Source organism: Carassius gibelio, chromosome A3 (assembly GCF_023724105.1).
Source record: "Carassius gibelio isolate Cgi1373 ecotype wild population from Czech Republic chromosome A3, carGib1.2-hapl.c, whole genome shotgun sequence".
Lineage (NCBI taxonomy): Eukaryota > Metazoa > Chordata > Actinopteri > Cypriniformes > Cyprinidae > Carassius > Carassius gibelio.
The window spans coordinates 11210053-11222796 of record NC_068373.1 but is presented as its reverse complement, the minus strand read 5'-3'; the positions used below and the strand labels follow the sequence as shown (position 1 = coordinate 11222796).

Below are 12744 nucleotides of genomic sequence, written 5' to 3'. Positions count from 1 at the left end.
TGATTAACTAATTATTTTACATCAATTGGCTTAATATCCGAGTCTGCTAACTTGGGTGTTCATACTTCTACGGAAAGTTCTGAGTTAACTCAAAATAGCACTTCATATTCATTTATTTTTATGCCCTGCACAAGTTCATAAAGCACTAGAGAATTTACATATAAAAAGTGACCAGGAATTGATCAAATTGAGCCTTAATTTTTACAATTGGTAGCTGATCTTTTAGCAGAACCTATGGCCACTATATTTAATTTAAGTCTCACCTCCAACAAAATACCAAAAATGTGGAAATTAGCAATGGTTATTCCTTTTTTTAAGGGGGGAGATTCTGCAGACCCAAATAACTATCGCCCTATTTCTAAATTGGCAGTCTTAGCAGAAGTCTTTGAATCACTGATAAATGATCAATTAAAACATTTTTTGCCAATAATATTCTTAAGGATAATCAGTCAGAGTTCAGAATGGGACATAGCACCATTACTGCAACTACATGAGTCTCAAATGGTATTATAACTTCTCTAGATATTAAAAAGTACTGTGACACTTTTTTATTGATCTTTCTAAAGCTTTTGATTCAGTTGATCACAAATTAATGTTACAGAGACTTAGGTATATAGGTCTCAGTGAAGCTACTTTAAAATGGTTCGAAAACTATCTTTCATAACGCACTCAATGTGTGTCTGTAGAAAATTATAACTCACCTTTTCTTCATGTAAATACTGGAGTTCCTCAAGGATCTGTGTTATTTTCTATTTATATTAATGATTTAGGTCATGGAATTGACTCAGCTAAAATACATTTATATGCAGATGATACAATTATTTATACGGCAGCATCTTCTTTAAAACAAGCTCTACAGCAACTGCAGGATGTTTTTCTATGCAGCGCTCATTGTTGCAGTTAAAAATAGTTTTTAAACACTTGAACGAGCTGTGTTCAAACAAGTATCTACATTTCTCACACACAACAATCTCCTTGACAGCAACCAGTCTGGCTTCAGAAGTGGACATTCAACTGAGACGGCCTTGCTCTCAGTTGTTGAAGCTCTATGACTGGCAAGAGCAGAATCCAAATCTTCAGTACTAATCCTGATTGATCTGTCCGCTGCTTTTGACACGGTTAACCACCAGATCCTCCTATCAACGCTACTGGTGAAAGGCATCTCAGGAACAACACTTCAATGGTTTGAGCCTAACCTATCAGATAGGTAAAGTATCTTGGAGAGGTGAGGTGTCCAAGTCTCAACATCTAACTACTGGGGTGCCTCAGGGCTCAGTTCTTGGACCACTTCTCTTCTCTGTCTACATGGCATCATTAGGTTCTGTCATTCAGAAACATGGCTTTTCATACCACTGCTATGCTGATGACACTCAACTCTACCTCTCATTCCATCCTGATGATCCGACGGTAGCTATTCGCATCTCAGCTTGTCTAACAGACATTTCTTCCTGGATGATGGACCATCACCTTCAACTCAACCTTGCCAAGACAGAACAGCTTGTGATTCCAGCAAACCCATCGTTCCATCACAATTTCACCATCAAGTTAGGCACATCAACCATAACTCCTTCAAAAACAGCTAGAAGCCTTGGACTTATGATTGATGATCAGCTGACTTTCTCAGACCACATTGCTAAAACTGTCCGGTCCTGCAGATTTGCTTTATTCAACATCAAGAAGATCAAGCCCTTTCTTTCGGAACATGCTGCACAACTCCTTGTTCAAGCTCTTGTTCTGTCCAGGCTGGACTATTGTAATGCCCTCTTGGCAAGCCTTCCAGCCAGTTCTATCAAACCTTTACAATTAATTCAGAACGTGGCAGCAAGATTAATTTTTAATGAGCCAAAAAGAATACACGTCACACCTCTGTTTATCAATTTGCACTGGCTTCCAATAGCTGCTCGCATAAAATTCAAGGCATTGATGTTTGCCTACAAAACTACCACTGGCTCTGCACCCATTTACCTAAATTTGTTTCTTCAGACTTATGTGCCCTCTAGAAGCTTGTGTTCTGCAAGTGAACGTCGCTTGATTGTGCCATCCCAAAGAAGCACAAAGTCACTTTTACGGACTTTTAAATTAAATGTTCCCTTCTGGTGGAATGAACTCCCCAACTCAATCCGAGCAGTCCTTAGCCATCTTCAAGAATCGGCTTAAAACACATCTCTTCCATCTTTATTTGACCCTCTAACTTTAACATTCACTATTCTAATTCTATTCTTTAAATCTATTCTTTTTGTATTCTATTTTCTTTTCATTTATTATGCAATTGTATATGTATATGTGTGTGTATGTGTAAAGACCTCTAACTAGCTTGCTCTAATCTTTTATTTTTATTCTATCTGTTTTCTTTTTATTTATTATATTAGTTAAAATCTCATGCTACGTGTACTGTGTTAACCTACCGTCTCACTACGGTAACAGATTTGACAATTACAACCTTTAATGGTTCACTTATAGAAAGAGTTAGTTCTTATAAATATCTACGTTTTTGGATGGATGAAAGATTAGCTTTTAATATACATATTGATAAGTTGTTGAAAAAGCCTAGACCAAAACTAGGCTTCTTTTATAGTTTCCTTCAAGAATTTAGTAGAGTACATTTTTATAGGGGTGTGCCGGTTTCAGAATTGGTGATGACGGTTATGACGTGAGTCAAATGTGACGGTTCATAACATAACCGTCGGGGGGGGGGGGTTAGTGGATCTACCGTAGAGTCCATTGGTTGTTCTTGGAGATAGCGGGTTAACTCCGTGTCAGCGCACGCTCTGATCGGTAAAGGGGCAGAGATTTCAGACCTCCATTTATTAAGGAGATCGGTCACAAAACTCATCATCCGAGCCAACGTTTTTGGAGCAAATTTCAAAGCCGCACCCGCCCGCCATCCGCTGATTGTTTTGCGGTCTATGGCCATGCAATGCTTTGCTGATGCGAGTCGCAAAAAAAATGCCATTGTCTGTTCTAGAAAGGATGCAGCAAAGATATTTAATGCTATTGTATGAGGCATAGGCCTACGCTGAGTTTCATTTGCGATGAGATGCGCTCTAGTGCAGTACAAGTGAACGCGGCGCGCTGGTGCTTCCATGTCGGTTATCATTGTCTGCTATATTTGCTTTTTATTTATTAAAATACACGCAATTGGTTGATGAAACATTTATTAAAATTAAGACAAAATTTGTACAAAACGAAATTCGTTTTTAAGAAAGGTTTTCTACAAAGCAAAATTTTATGAAGTGGTAAATATCATGTCTGACTGTGGCGAGTGGGGCGGGGCCGAGAGGCGTGGGAACGAGGGGTGGGGCTCAGGTGTAGCTCATCTCCAATCACTACACCTGGCCTCACTCCTCGTTCCCACGCCTCTCGGCCCCGCCCCACTCGCCACACTGACGATTTACAAAACTTCATTAAGTGGTAAAAACCATGTCTCCCGATATATTGCGCATCTTATGATCCTATCTAAAAAATGTTTGTAAAAAATATTTTAATGACACGGTTTTGGCGGTTATAGAGTTCTAATGACGGTGTTCAACTATACGGACCGTCACACCCCTACATTTTTATCAATAATTTATTATGGTGATCATTTATATATGCATGCAGGTACTTCTTTACTTAGAAACTTATATTCTGTTTATCATGAAGCATTACATTTTGTCACTGGCGCAGAGTCAAGGGTGCATCATGGTATTTTGTATGAATCTTTAGGTTGGTTATCTTTACATAATTTTACATTATTTAATTTGTTAATATTCCAACTCATTGGACTAGATCAGGTTCCTGTATTCGGTTAACAGTTCGAAGGGTATTGTCAAAATTTGGTAAATGTGCTTTCTCCGCTTATGCTCCTTGGGCCTTGGAATGAATTGCAAAATGTAATTAATCTTGACACACTTCCAACATTGAGTATTTTTAAAGGTTTTCTTGATTTGTGGTACTGTCTCTGTGATTCTTTTTTTATTGTTTTGTATTGTGCTGCCGTCTTGACCAGGTCTCACTGGAAGAAGAGATAGCAATATCTCACAGTGATTTATTGGTTAAATAATTTCTTGGTTAAATGATAAATATTAAATCGGACAAAGTTTTGGCACTGTTTTCTCCCATTTTAGGAACACCATTGTCAATTTCAAACAATATTTATTTGTTTGATTGTTAAAAAATTGTGATAGATCCTTCTACGGCTCCATTGCAGAAGCCATTTTTCACTTTATCAACTTTCAGTTGAAGGTTCTCATTAGTTTGTGTGTCACCTTTTTATTCAGACTGCATTAAAGCGCATGGCCGAGTATGAAGGACTGTTTTGGGTAATAGTGTTAGTCTCGTCACGTGCTTAGGCATGGTTCGCTTAACAGCAGCAAACCTCGCTACACTGAGTTATGTCTTCTCCGTTCTTCATCAGTTGACAGAAGCACAGCCTCAGGATAATGTCATCCTTTTCTTCCTCTCTCATCTTTATTCAGAATCTGCTGCATGAAAAACTAATAAAATTATTATTTTTACAGTAGCTATTACTACAGAAAAAACTAAGCTATTTAGAAACTTAAAAAAAAAGTTATTTAGAAAATTCAATAAAAATTCAATTGGAAATTCGAACATTCTCTCAAAATATGTAGTTTGCTACTTTTGGCCAAGTACTGTACATATTTTGGCGTTTGCAGTAAGATTATTTGGATATACTGCAATGTCATAAAATTGTGATGGCTGCACATACATAGTTCCGCATACTACTGTATGATTTGAAATATACTAATTAAAACCTTGCATACTATTTAGAATATATAACAGTACTCAAACTGACTCGATTGGTCTCCAAACTTGAAGGGTGCACTTTAAGCATATTATGCATTAAATAAATCTACATTTAACTGTGAGGTTAGCTGGTCTAGTGTTATTACTGTTGCATAAAGTGTAAGAGGTCTTATATTTTAATCTCAGACAAGTTGTCTTTTTTGAAAAATAGCGGGGTGCATTTGGTTGTATTTTATCAATCAGCTTGACCTTTTTTGTTCAGCATTGTTAATGTTAAACATTCACATTTGGCTTCAATCGGGTAGAGAGACTTTTTTCATGACCAGGCAGATGCAGCAGAAGTGAGCGGAGGCGACAGGGCTTCAAGTATGCAGAATGTGCTCAGGAAAGTTACCACAATGGTTAAAACAAAAAAACAAAAAAAGCGATTTTGGGATATTATCTTCAGTAATACTAAAATATGTGTGACCCTCACCAAATCATTGTCACACTTAGGCTTTCTGTCAAATGTGGCTCCAGCAATACACAGTAAACATGTAGCAATGCTGGCTCAGTGAAAAGTTGCGAGTGCTATAGAAAAGAAGAATAACTGGTCATGGATGTTGATTTGAAAATCATGTGCATATACATTACACACAACCACCCCCGACAAAGACATTTGTTTCTCATTTGTGACCTCAGCCAAGATCACTTCTGAAGGTGTGGAGGCCTAGATTAATACTAGAATGCTTTTCCAAGAAGAAACCGAGTACATGCTATACTGGTGTGCAGGGGAAGCAAAGTTCTTCTCTTTATCTGTAGTTCTGTGGTTTCTTCTCTCTATCATTCTGTCCTATTTTCTTTTTTTTTATGTTTGTGAAATTTGCCTTTTTGCTTAAAAAAACTAAACAAAAGCATCAGAAAATGACGCAAACCGGATTTGAGCTTACATGACTTACACAGAAGGTTGGGCTTACCCAACATTCAGTTCTGTTCTGTTCTTCTTCATGTGAATTCAGCTGCACAAAGACCCGTCAAAGAAGTACTTCCACTGAAATCCACAAACAACATCACCTTCTGCAGCAGAAGAACAAAGTGTGTCTCTGTCCTGTGCTCTTTCACACATATAAACACACACAAACACACAGCTCATACATGAAGCGGTAATTAGCAGCATCAAGGTGTGATCCCTCCACAGTGTGGGTGTTGAGTGAGGCCTAAAATAATCCAGTGATGAATGACGAATCCCACGAATGAAACTCATTATCAGCCGCAGCGTTCCAGCAGGCTGAAGGCTCTGTGTACCTGAAACATATAATCACAGGCTTCCAAAAATCCCCTCAGTAACTCTTTGTCTAGACTTCAGAGCTGATGTGCGGCGAACATCACAAGTCGAGCTGCATTTGTAAAGAATCACACGTTTTGGGAATCAGTGCTGATAGGCGAAGTAGTAGTGCAGGAAGTTATTGTGTGCGTTGTTACAAGTTTTATTTATAGCTTCAAACATAGTGGCAACTGTTATCAAGTACTGTACATTTGTTGCTTAGTGTTTGTGCAGCATCATTTTTATTAGTATTAGAAAGAGTATGCTAAATTGGCATATTTCAAATGTATTATTATTAGTAGTATTTATTGATACAGTTTCTGTTTCTGAAAGGACAGGTGAATGCTGTTTCCATTTGTTTCTTCAAGGTTGTATTTTTTTCCCCTCTCTCTTTCTGCAGATCTCTCTATAGCCTGGTCCAGAACTGTGCAGTCATGTTCAGGAACAGTCTGAAGATGCTGCTTGGCGGCAAATCCAACCGCAAGAATCGAAACAGTGGTAGGTTGAGTTTTTCCTTTTTTAAATTAAATATTAATTTAAAAACGGAACATAACTAACAAAGTCAAGCCTGTGCGCTAACAACACTCCTTGAGGTCCTTCTTGTGTTCTGTCTAGCATTTTTGTAAGGAAAATGATGTGTTTGTATGTCTGTGTTTACAGTATTTTAGCTCTCAGAGACACTTCAGGCTTGTGTTGAGAGGATTACAGTAGTCAGAAGCAACTGGTGGAGTCAAATTAGGATTCTGCCAGTTCTGCAAGTAAACCGAGCCTGATGAAGCTTAAATGGTGAAGGGAAATAAATGGTGCTACGAATGAGCACACACTTACAGAGCACTGCTGTATTTTGCTGTATATTACCATTTTGCTGCCTGTTGACTGTCTTCATTTTTTTAACTTAAGGCCTGTTTCACACCTCAGAACACCTTTCAGCGCTCATATTAACAGGTTACTGCATTCAAATATGACTATTTTGTCCTACTGCACTGGCCACTTGTTTAAAATGTGTTTATACTGTACATAAGAAAAATCTGCCAGTGTGGAAGGATATTATTCATATCAAAGATACACTGCCATTCAAAGGTTAATTCATACTTTTTTCAGCAAGGATCCATTAAACTGACAAAAACTACAACAATAAGAAAATGACAGTCCTTTACAAAGAAATCAAATGTTATTTTGGTTTCTACAAAAATGTTAATGAGATCAGTGCCCAAACCCTGTTGCACAGAAGAAACTGCTTTTGCTTGTGTGTGTTGTGTGAAACAGGCCTAGTGTCTGCCGGAGAGGGTCTCCAGTTGTAAGAAGTGGAGATCTCTGTGTACACTCTTTCAGGGTTGTGGTAGAGCTTTGTGTGATTGATGAGGAGGGTGTTTGTTTGTCTATGTGCTTGCTTGTTAGTTGTGTTTGTGTTTGATTCTCACTGGAGTTTGGATCTGTGACTGTAAGGACGTTCACGGCTGCAAACTTTTGTCTAACAAACTAACAACATGTACATGCGCTCAAACACACACACACACTTTTCCTGCCTTCATAACTCAGGTCTGTCAGAATTGCTCATAAAGCTTTAGTCAAACAAGTGTCAAGTCTGGCTCACCGAACAGACCAGCCATTCACCTCAGTGAGATGTGTATCAAAGGGACCTCACACTTCCCAGAAAACCTCCTGTCATCAGTCGGTGTCCTCAGACTGTGGTTGAGATCCCTGCTACTTTGGTGACGTCTGGAGTCATGTTCTCTTCAGGGCCTCTAGCTCCCCTATAAACTCGAAGGGACTGGTTTATTTCCAATGCACTTTAGGGTGTCATTACTGTCACGGGTTTAGATACATGTAAAGCTGTGTGAACAGCCCCATTGAAGTATATATTTATATCTATAAATTATATTCAAAATATTTTCAGAAGATCCACTATGATTGATTTAAGTTAAATTGCTCATTCAAATGGGTCATTCAAAAGATCCACTATGATTGATTTAAGTTAAATTGCTCATTCATATAACCATTTGAACCAGGACCAAAGTGACATTTAACTATTGTTGTAGTTGCGATCTATTTCAAAACAATTCAAATTTACACATATCCACGAAAATGGCCAAAAAACGCGATATTTTGTATGACAGGCCAGTAGTTATTTTAATAATTTTTGTCATTGATTAACCCTCTGGAGTCTAATGGTATTTTTGGGGCCTGGAGAAGTTTTGTCATGCCCTGACATTTGTGCTTTTTTCAGTTTCTTATAGATCTCTAAATGGCTAAAGTCTAATCTCACTGTAATCAGAAGAAACTGGGCTATAATATTATGCAGCATGTATCTACATGATTGTGTTTTTGAGAAAAAAAAATACACCAACCCCAGTTGTCCTTTTTAAATTCATTATGCTTGAGTTTTCAAATAAGTCTAGACACCAATTCTCAAACTCTGTCGTTGTGAGGCCGTGGGTTTGTCTGTTTTGAATTGCAGCTGTATTGTTGTACTCGTCTTTAGACTGGAGGATTTCCACAAGGTTTTGTCATACAGTAATAGCTCTCTTCACTCTGCATGTCTCCTTGTATCCTGCAGTGCTACATATTTGTAGTGCTTGTGTAGTTTCTGGTGTAATTTTTATGTTCCTTCCTGCTTTCTTTTTTCTTTTTTTATTCAGTTTGATGCAAATGCAGCTATCTCGGCTGAATATATTTGGCATTTGCCATAAATTAGATGTGCACAGCCAGCAACCTACAGAACACACAAAAAAAAAACGTGTCGTGGGGCGATTGATGGTTAGCCTCCAGACCCCTCAGACATCGTGAGCAGAATCCTAACGGTCTCAAACAGCTGCCAACAGCATTGACCCATGAGCCCTGTGTGGTTTGAATATGATGCAAGCCTTAATTAAAACGGCAGGTGATATTTTGCCTGTAGCGGTTCATCGCACGAGCTGATTTTGACAGATGTGGTTGCGGCAGGTTTGATTAGTGTAATTATTTTACTAGAAAGAGAACTTTAAACAAATACATGCTGACGAATGCTGATATTGGAATATTTGGGTTATGTGAGGTGAAACTGATATCTGTTCTGTTTAATTGGACAAATTTGTTTTAAGATTGATGCCAAAATCTATTGTACGCTATGGAAGTCACAATTTAGAATGATATAACCAAGAATGATAACTATTAAGATAACCATAACGCTAACTATATTAGCATCCAAGACAAAGCATGATAATGTTCTGTTTAATAAAAGTGCATGCTGCAGTTTCAGAATACATACAGGATTCTGATAAGTCAATGTTTTTATCATTCACCAACTAGAAAATGGATAAAAGGGATAGTTTACCCAAAAATCTAAATTATGTCATTATTAACTCACCCTCATGTCGTTCCAAACCCGTGGGACCTCAGTTCATCTTCTGAACACAGTTTAAGATATTTTAGATTTAGTCCGAGAGCTCTCAGTCCCTCCATTGAAGCTGTGTGTACGGTATACTGTCCATGACCAGAAAGGTGAGAAAAACATCATCAAAGGAGTCCATGTGACATCAGAGGGTCAGTTAGGATTTTTTTGAAGCATCGAAAATACATTTTGGTCCAAAAATAGCAAAAACTACGTCTTTATTCAGCATTGTCTTCTCTTCCGTGTCTATTGTAAACAGTTCACCAAATCGAACTGAATCGTTTTAAACGGTTTGCGTCTCCAATACTCATTAATCCACAAATTACTTAAGTTGTTAACTTGTTTAATGTGGCTGACAATCCCTCTGAGTTCAAACAAACCAATATCCTGGATATTGGTCTCACGGGTTTGGAACGACATGAGTTATTAATTAATTAATTTTGATTTTTGGGTGAACTATCCCTTTAAGAAAGTTCCTACAATATTGTTCCTCTGAGTCGTTATTGTTATGGCTTTGTTGTGGATTTTCCTATTCTCATAGAATTATTATGACTATTAAAGTGTTATAATTATCATTATAGTTATTGTCCTTGCACGTTCCTTTAAACCTCATCATCCTCAAGGTGAAGCAACAGTTCATATGCCTAGAGTGGTTCTCTAAGAAAGATCTGTAGAACTTTAGAAGGATTGTAGTCTCACCTTATGAATTTGGAGTTTTGACGTGCACAGAATTGTGTAATGTAATGTTCCTCTGTAGGTCCTTATTTTAGGGAGTCTCCCACAGATATAGTAGTTCTTGAAAAAGATAAATATATCCTGATCTTTGGGGTGATGGGCCTCTTTGACACTCTTATCTCATGCACTATTTTACACCCTTGAATTAGGCACACATGTTTGAGCTGGAGATTGCTATGTTGAGCCAGAGCAGTCGAGCTAAATATGCATGTGACAAGTGGGGTAGGGCCCGAACGCCGTGGGACTCAAGACCAGTGAGTGGCGCAGGTGTTGCTCATTATCATTTACTCCACCGGCCTCGCTCCGTTCCCACGGCTCTATGCCCCGCCCCATTTGTCACAATGCAGTTGTGATATTTTTTTATCAGTTGCAAGAACTTTCATTATAAAATCCAAATTGGAACACACCATTTAACTTTTATTTTTATTTTTATGTTCAGCTAATTATGAATACTGTTGATTTAACCCCAGTGTTTCCCAACCTTGTTCCTGGAGACACACCAACAGTTGACATTTGGGATGTCTTATCCTTATCTAACCCATCCATTTTTACTAGCTAGTAATTTGAACCAGCTGCATTTGATTGAGAACTGTTTGTGTTTTTGCCAGATTTACTTCATTTCTGTTGCCAAATTTATAACCAAAGTATAGTGAAGTATGTACTCATATTAAGATTAAAAGATACACACACACTGTTGTTAAGCACTTTGTCCTTATCAGTGATGCAGTGACTGCAACACTTCTGTCCACTCAGAGGAACTTGAACGCTACACTGAATAAATACCTCAGCAGTTTCAGCTGAATCTGTTCTCTGGTCCTTTGAATTCTGGGAAAGATGTTTTATAATCCACCTCTCAAGGTCAAACATAAAATTGATTTTTCACAGAATTTTTTACAAGTGCCTTAAAAATATTAGTTAAGGATGGACAGCCACATACTGTCAAAACATGACACTGTGTCGTAGAATACTGTATCCATTTTGTGTGTGCACTTCTGTCCATTTGTATGATTTTATTCAGTTTCTATTCTATCTGATATTTTACTTTAATTTGTGCTGTATTATTGAAAGGTTGCTTGTTTGTAGACTATCTATATTTGGGTCTTGTTTTTTTTTTTTTTTTTTTAATCCTCTCAATACTAGTCATAGGCTTTAACAGTGCACATAAATCTGATTGATCAAATTGAATTTTTAGGACCTATTGTCCGCACACTAACTTTGCAAGTGGTGAAAATGAATCTGTATTGCATGAAATGATATGAAATAATATTATTTATTTTTTAGTTTCTTGATGTGTATATATAAACTTAGTTGTTTAAAAGGTTGAACAAAAATCGTTTCCAGTCAGAGATGGCAAAAAAAAAAAAACAAATCAGAATTTCGCTGTCTCTCTGAACAAAGGCATCATGTTCTGTACAAGAGTAAACAAAAAAAAAAACAGTGTTAGGGACTCTTGAACACAACAGGCAGAACACACAAGAGAGATTAAGAGAATCAGAACAGGGAGAAAAAGTTTGAGAGATACAGCTGAATAGCTGCTATCGAGTGGGAGAAAAAGAGAAAAGAGGAGGAGGAGGGTGCATCTGTCCGCCTCGCTGATGAGTGTGAACATTTATTGTGTGTGTGTGTATGGGGGTTGCATGATCTTGGCGCATGCGCCAGTACCTGGCAGTCACCCTCAAGACTGCAGATAACTCTCCCTCTTCTAACCATCACTCGTCTAAGCCTTTTCCTGTCCTTTTCTCTTTTTTTCCATTTTCTTCTTTTTTTTCTTTTTTGTTAACCTTGACTCCTATACAATCTTCAGCTACTTACCATGCGTCTGGATTTGACTGTGTTTGGGTGTGGATTCTTAGAGCTGACAGAGGTGAGCTACAATGTACTGAGGATTTTGGGGGCTCGTCCGGGCAGACCATTTTTAGCAACAGGCTCCTACTAATCTCAAAGGAATTCTTCTGTGCCTGGCATGAATATCCTGATAGATTTGGACAAGATTTTGATCACTCTGAAGAACCTGTAGGACTTAATGGCATCTTGGGTCCTTCATTGAATCAAAGGTTAGCGGAAACTCCTGTGACATCGTGCCCCGTCTGTCATCTCACAACAGCTAGGATTCTGGGCTCACTGAGGTGTTTGACTTTTTCACTTGTGTGGCTTCCTTAACTGCATGTGAGTATGATTTTTTTTGACGTCTTTGGTAGTTAATCACTGATGAGCTTAATGAGCCTTTAAACAGCAAAAATGTGAATACTGCAGGGAAAGCAGAGCCAGATCTCTGGCACACATACACTTACATATTAAGTCACTTGATCACTGTAATATTAACACCTACACTGCTGTGGACAAACAGACGCACACACAATCACATAGTCACCTATATGATCCCTCCCTATCAGCATTCCTCGCCCACTCAGTGATGTCAGCAAAGTGAGAGGAACTCTGTGTGTTTACTGTATGTGCCTGGATCTGTAATCTGCATTTCTCTGTGTGTGTTTCAAAGTTGTCTCTAATGCCTTTTCTCTGACTTTGTGGGTGAGGGATGTACAAATCATTTCTTTACTGGTTTGAAGCACTCTTCTGTGTTCTCCAGGGA

General features: G+C 38.1%; 1 protein-coding gene across 2 annotated transcripts in view; it reads left to right on the top strand.

Annotated features, from left to right (window-relative positions):
* The window catches only part of LOC127946545 (protein TANC2), a 133007-nt gene that overhangs the window by 58524 nt on the left and 61739 nt on the right, over nucleotides 1-12744 (top strand). For both annotated transcript variants that reach the window (XM_052543199.1, XM_052543208.1), the window contains exon 3: nucleotides 6450-6547. In XM_052543199.1, the coding sequence (XP_052399159.1) occupies nucleotides 6484-6547 (64 nt within the window). In that variant the 5' untranslated portion in view covers nucleotides 6450-6483. The remainder of the gene's footprint in view (nucleotides 1-6449; nucleotides 6548-12744) is intronic.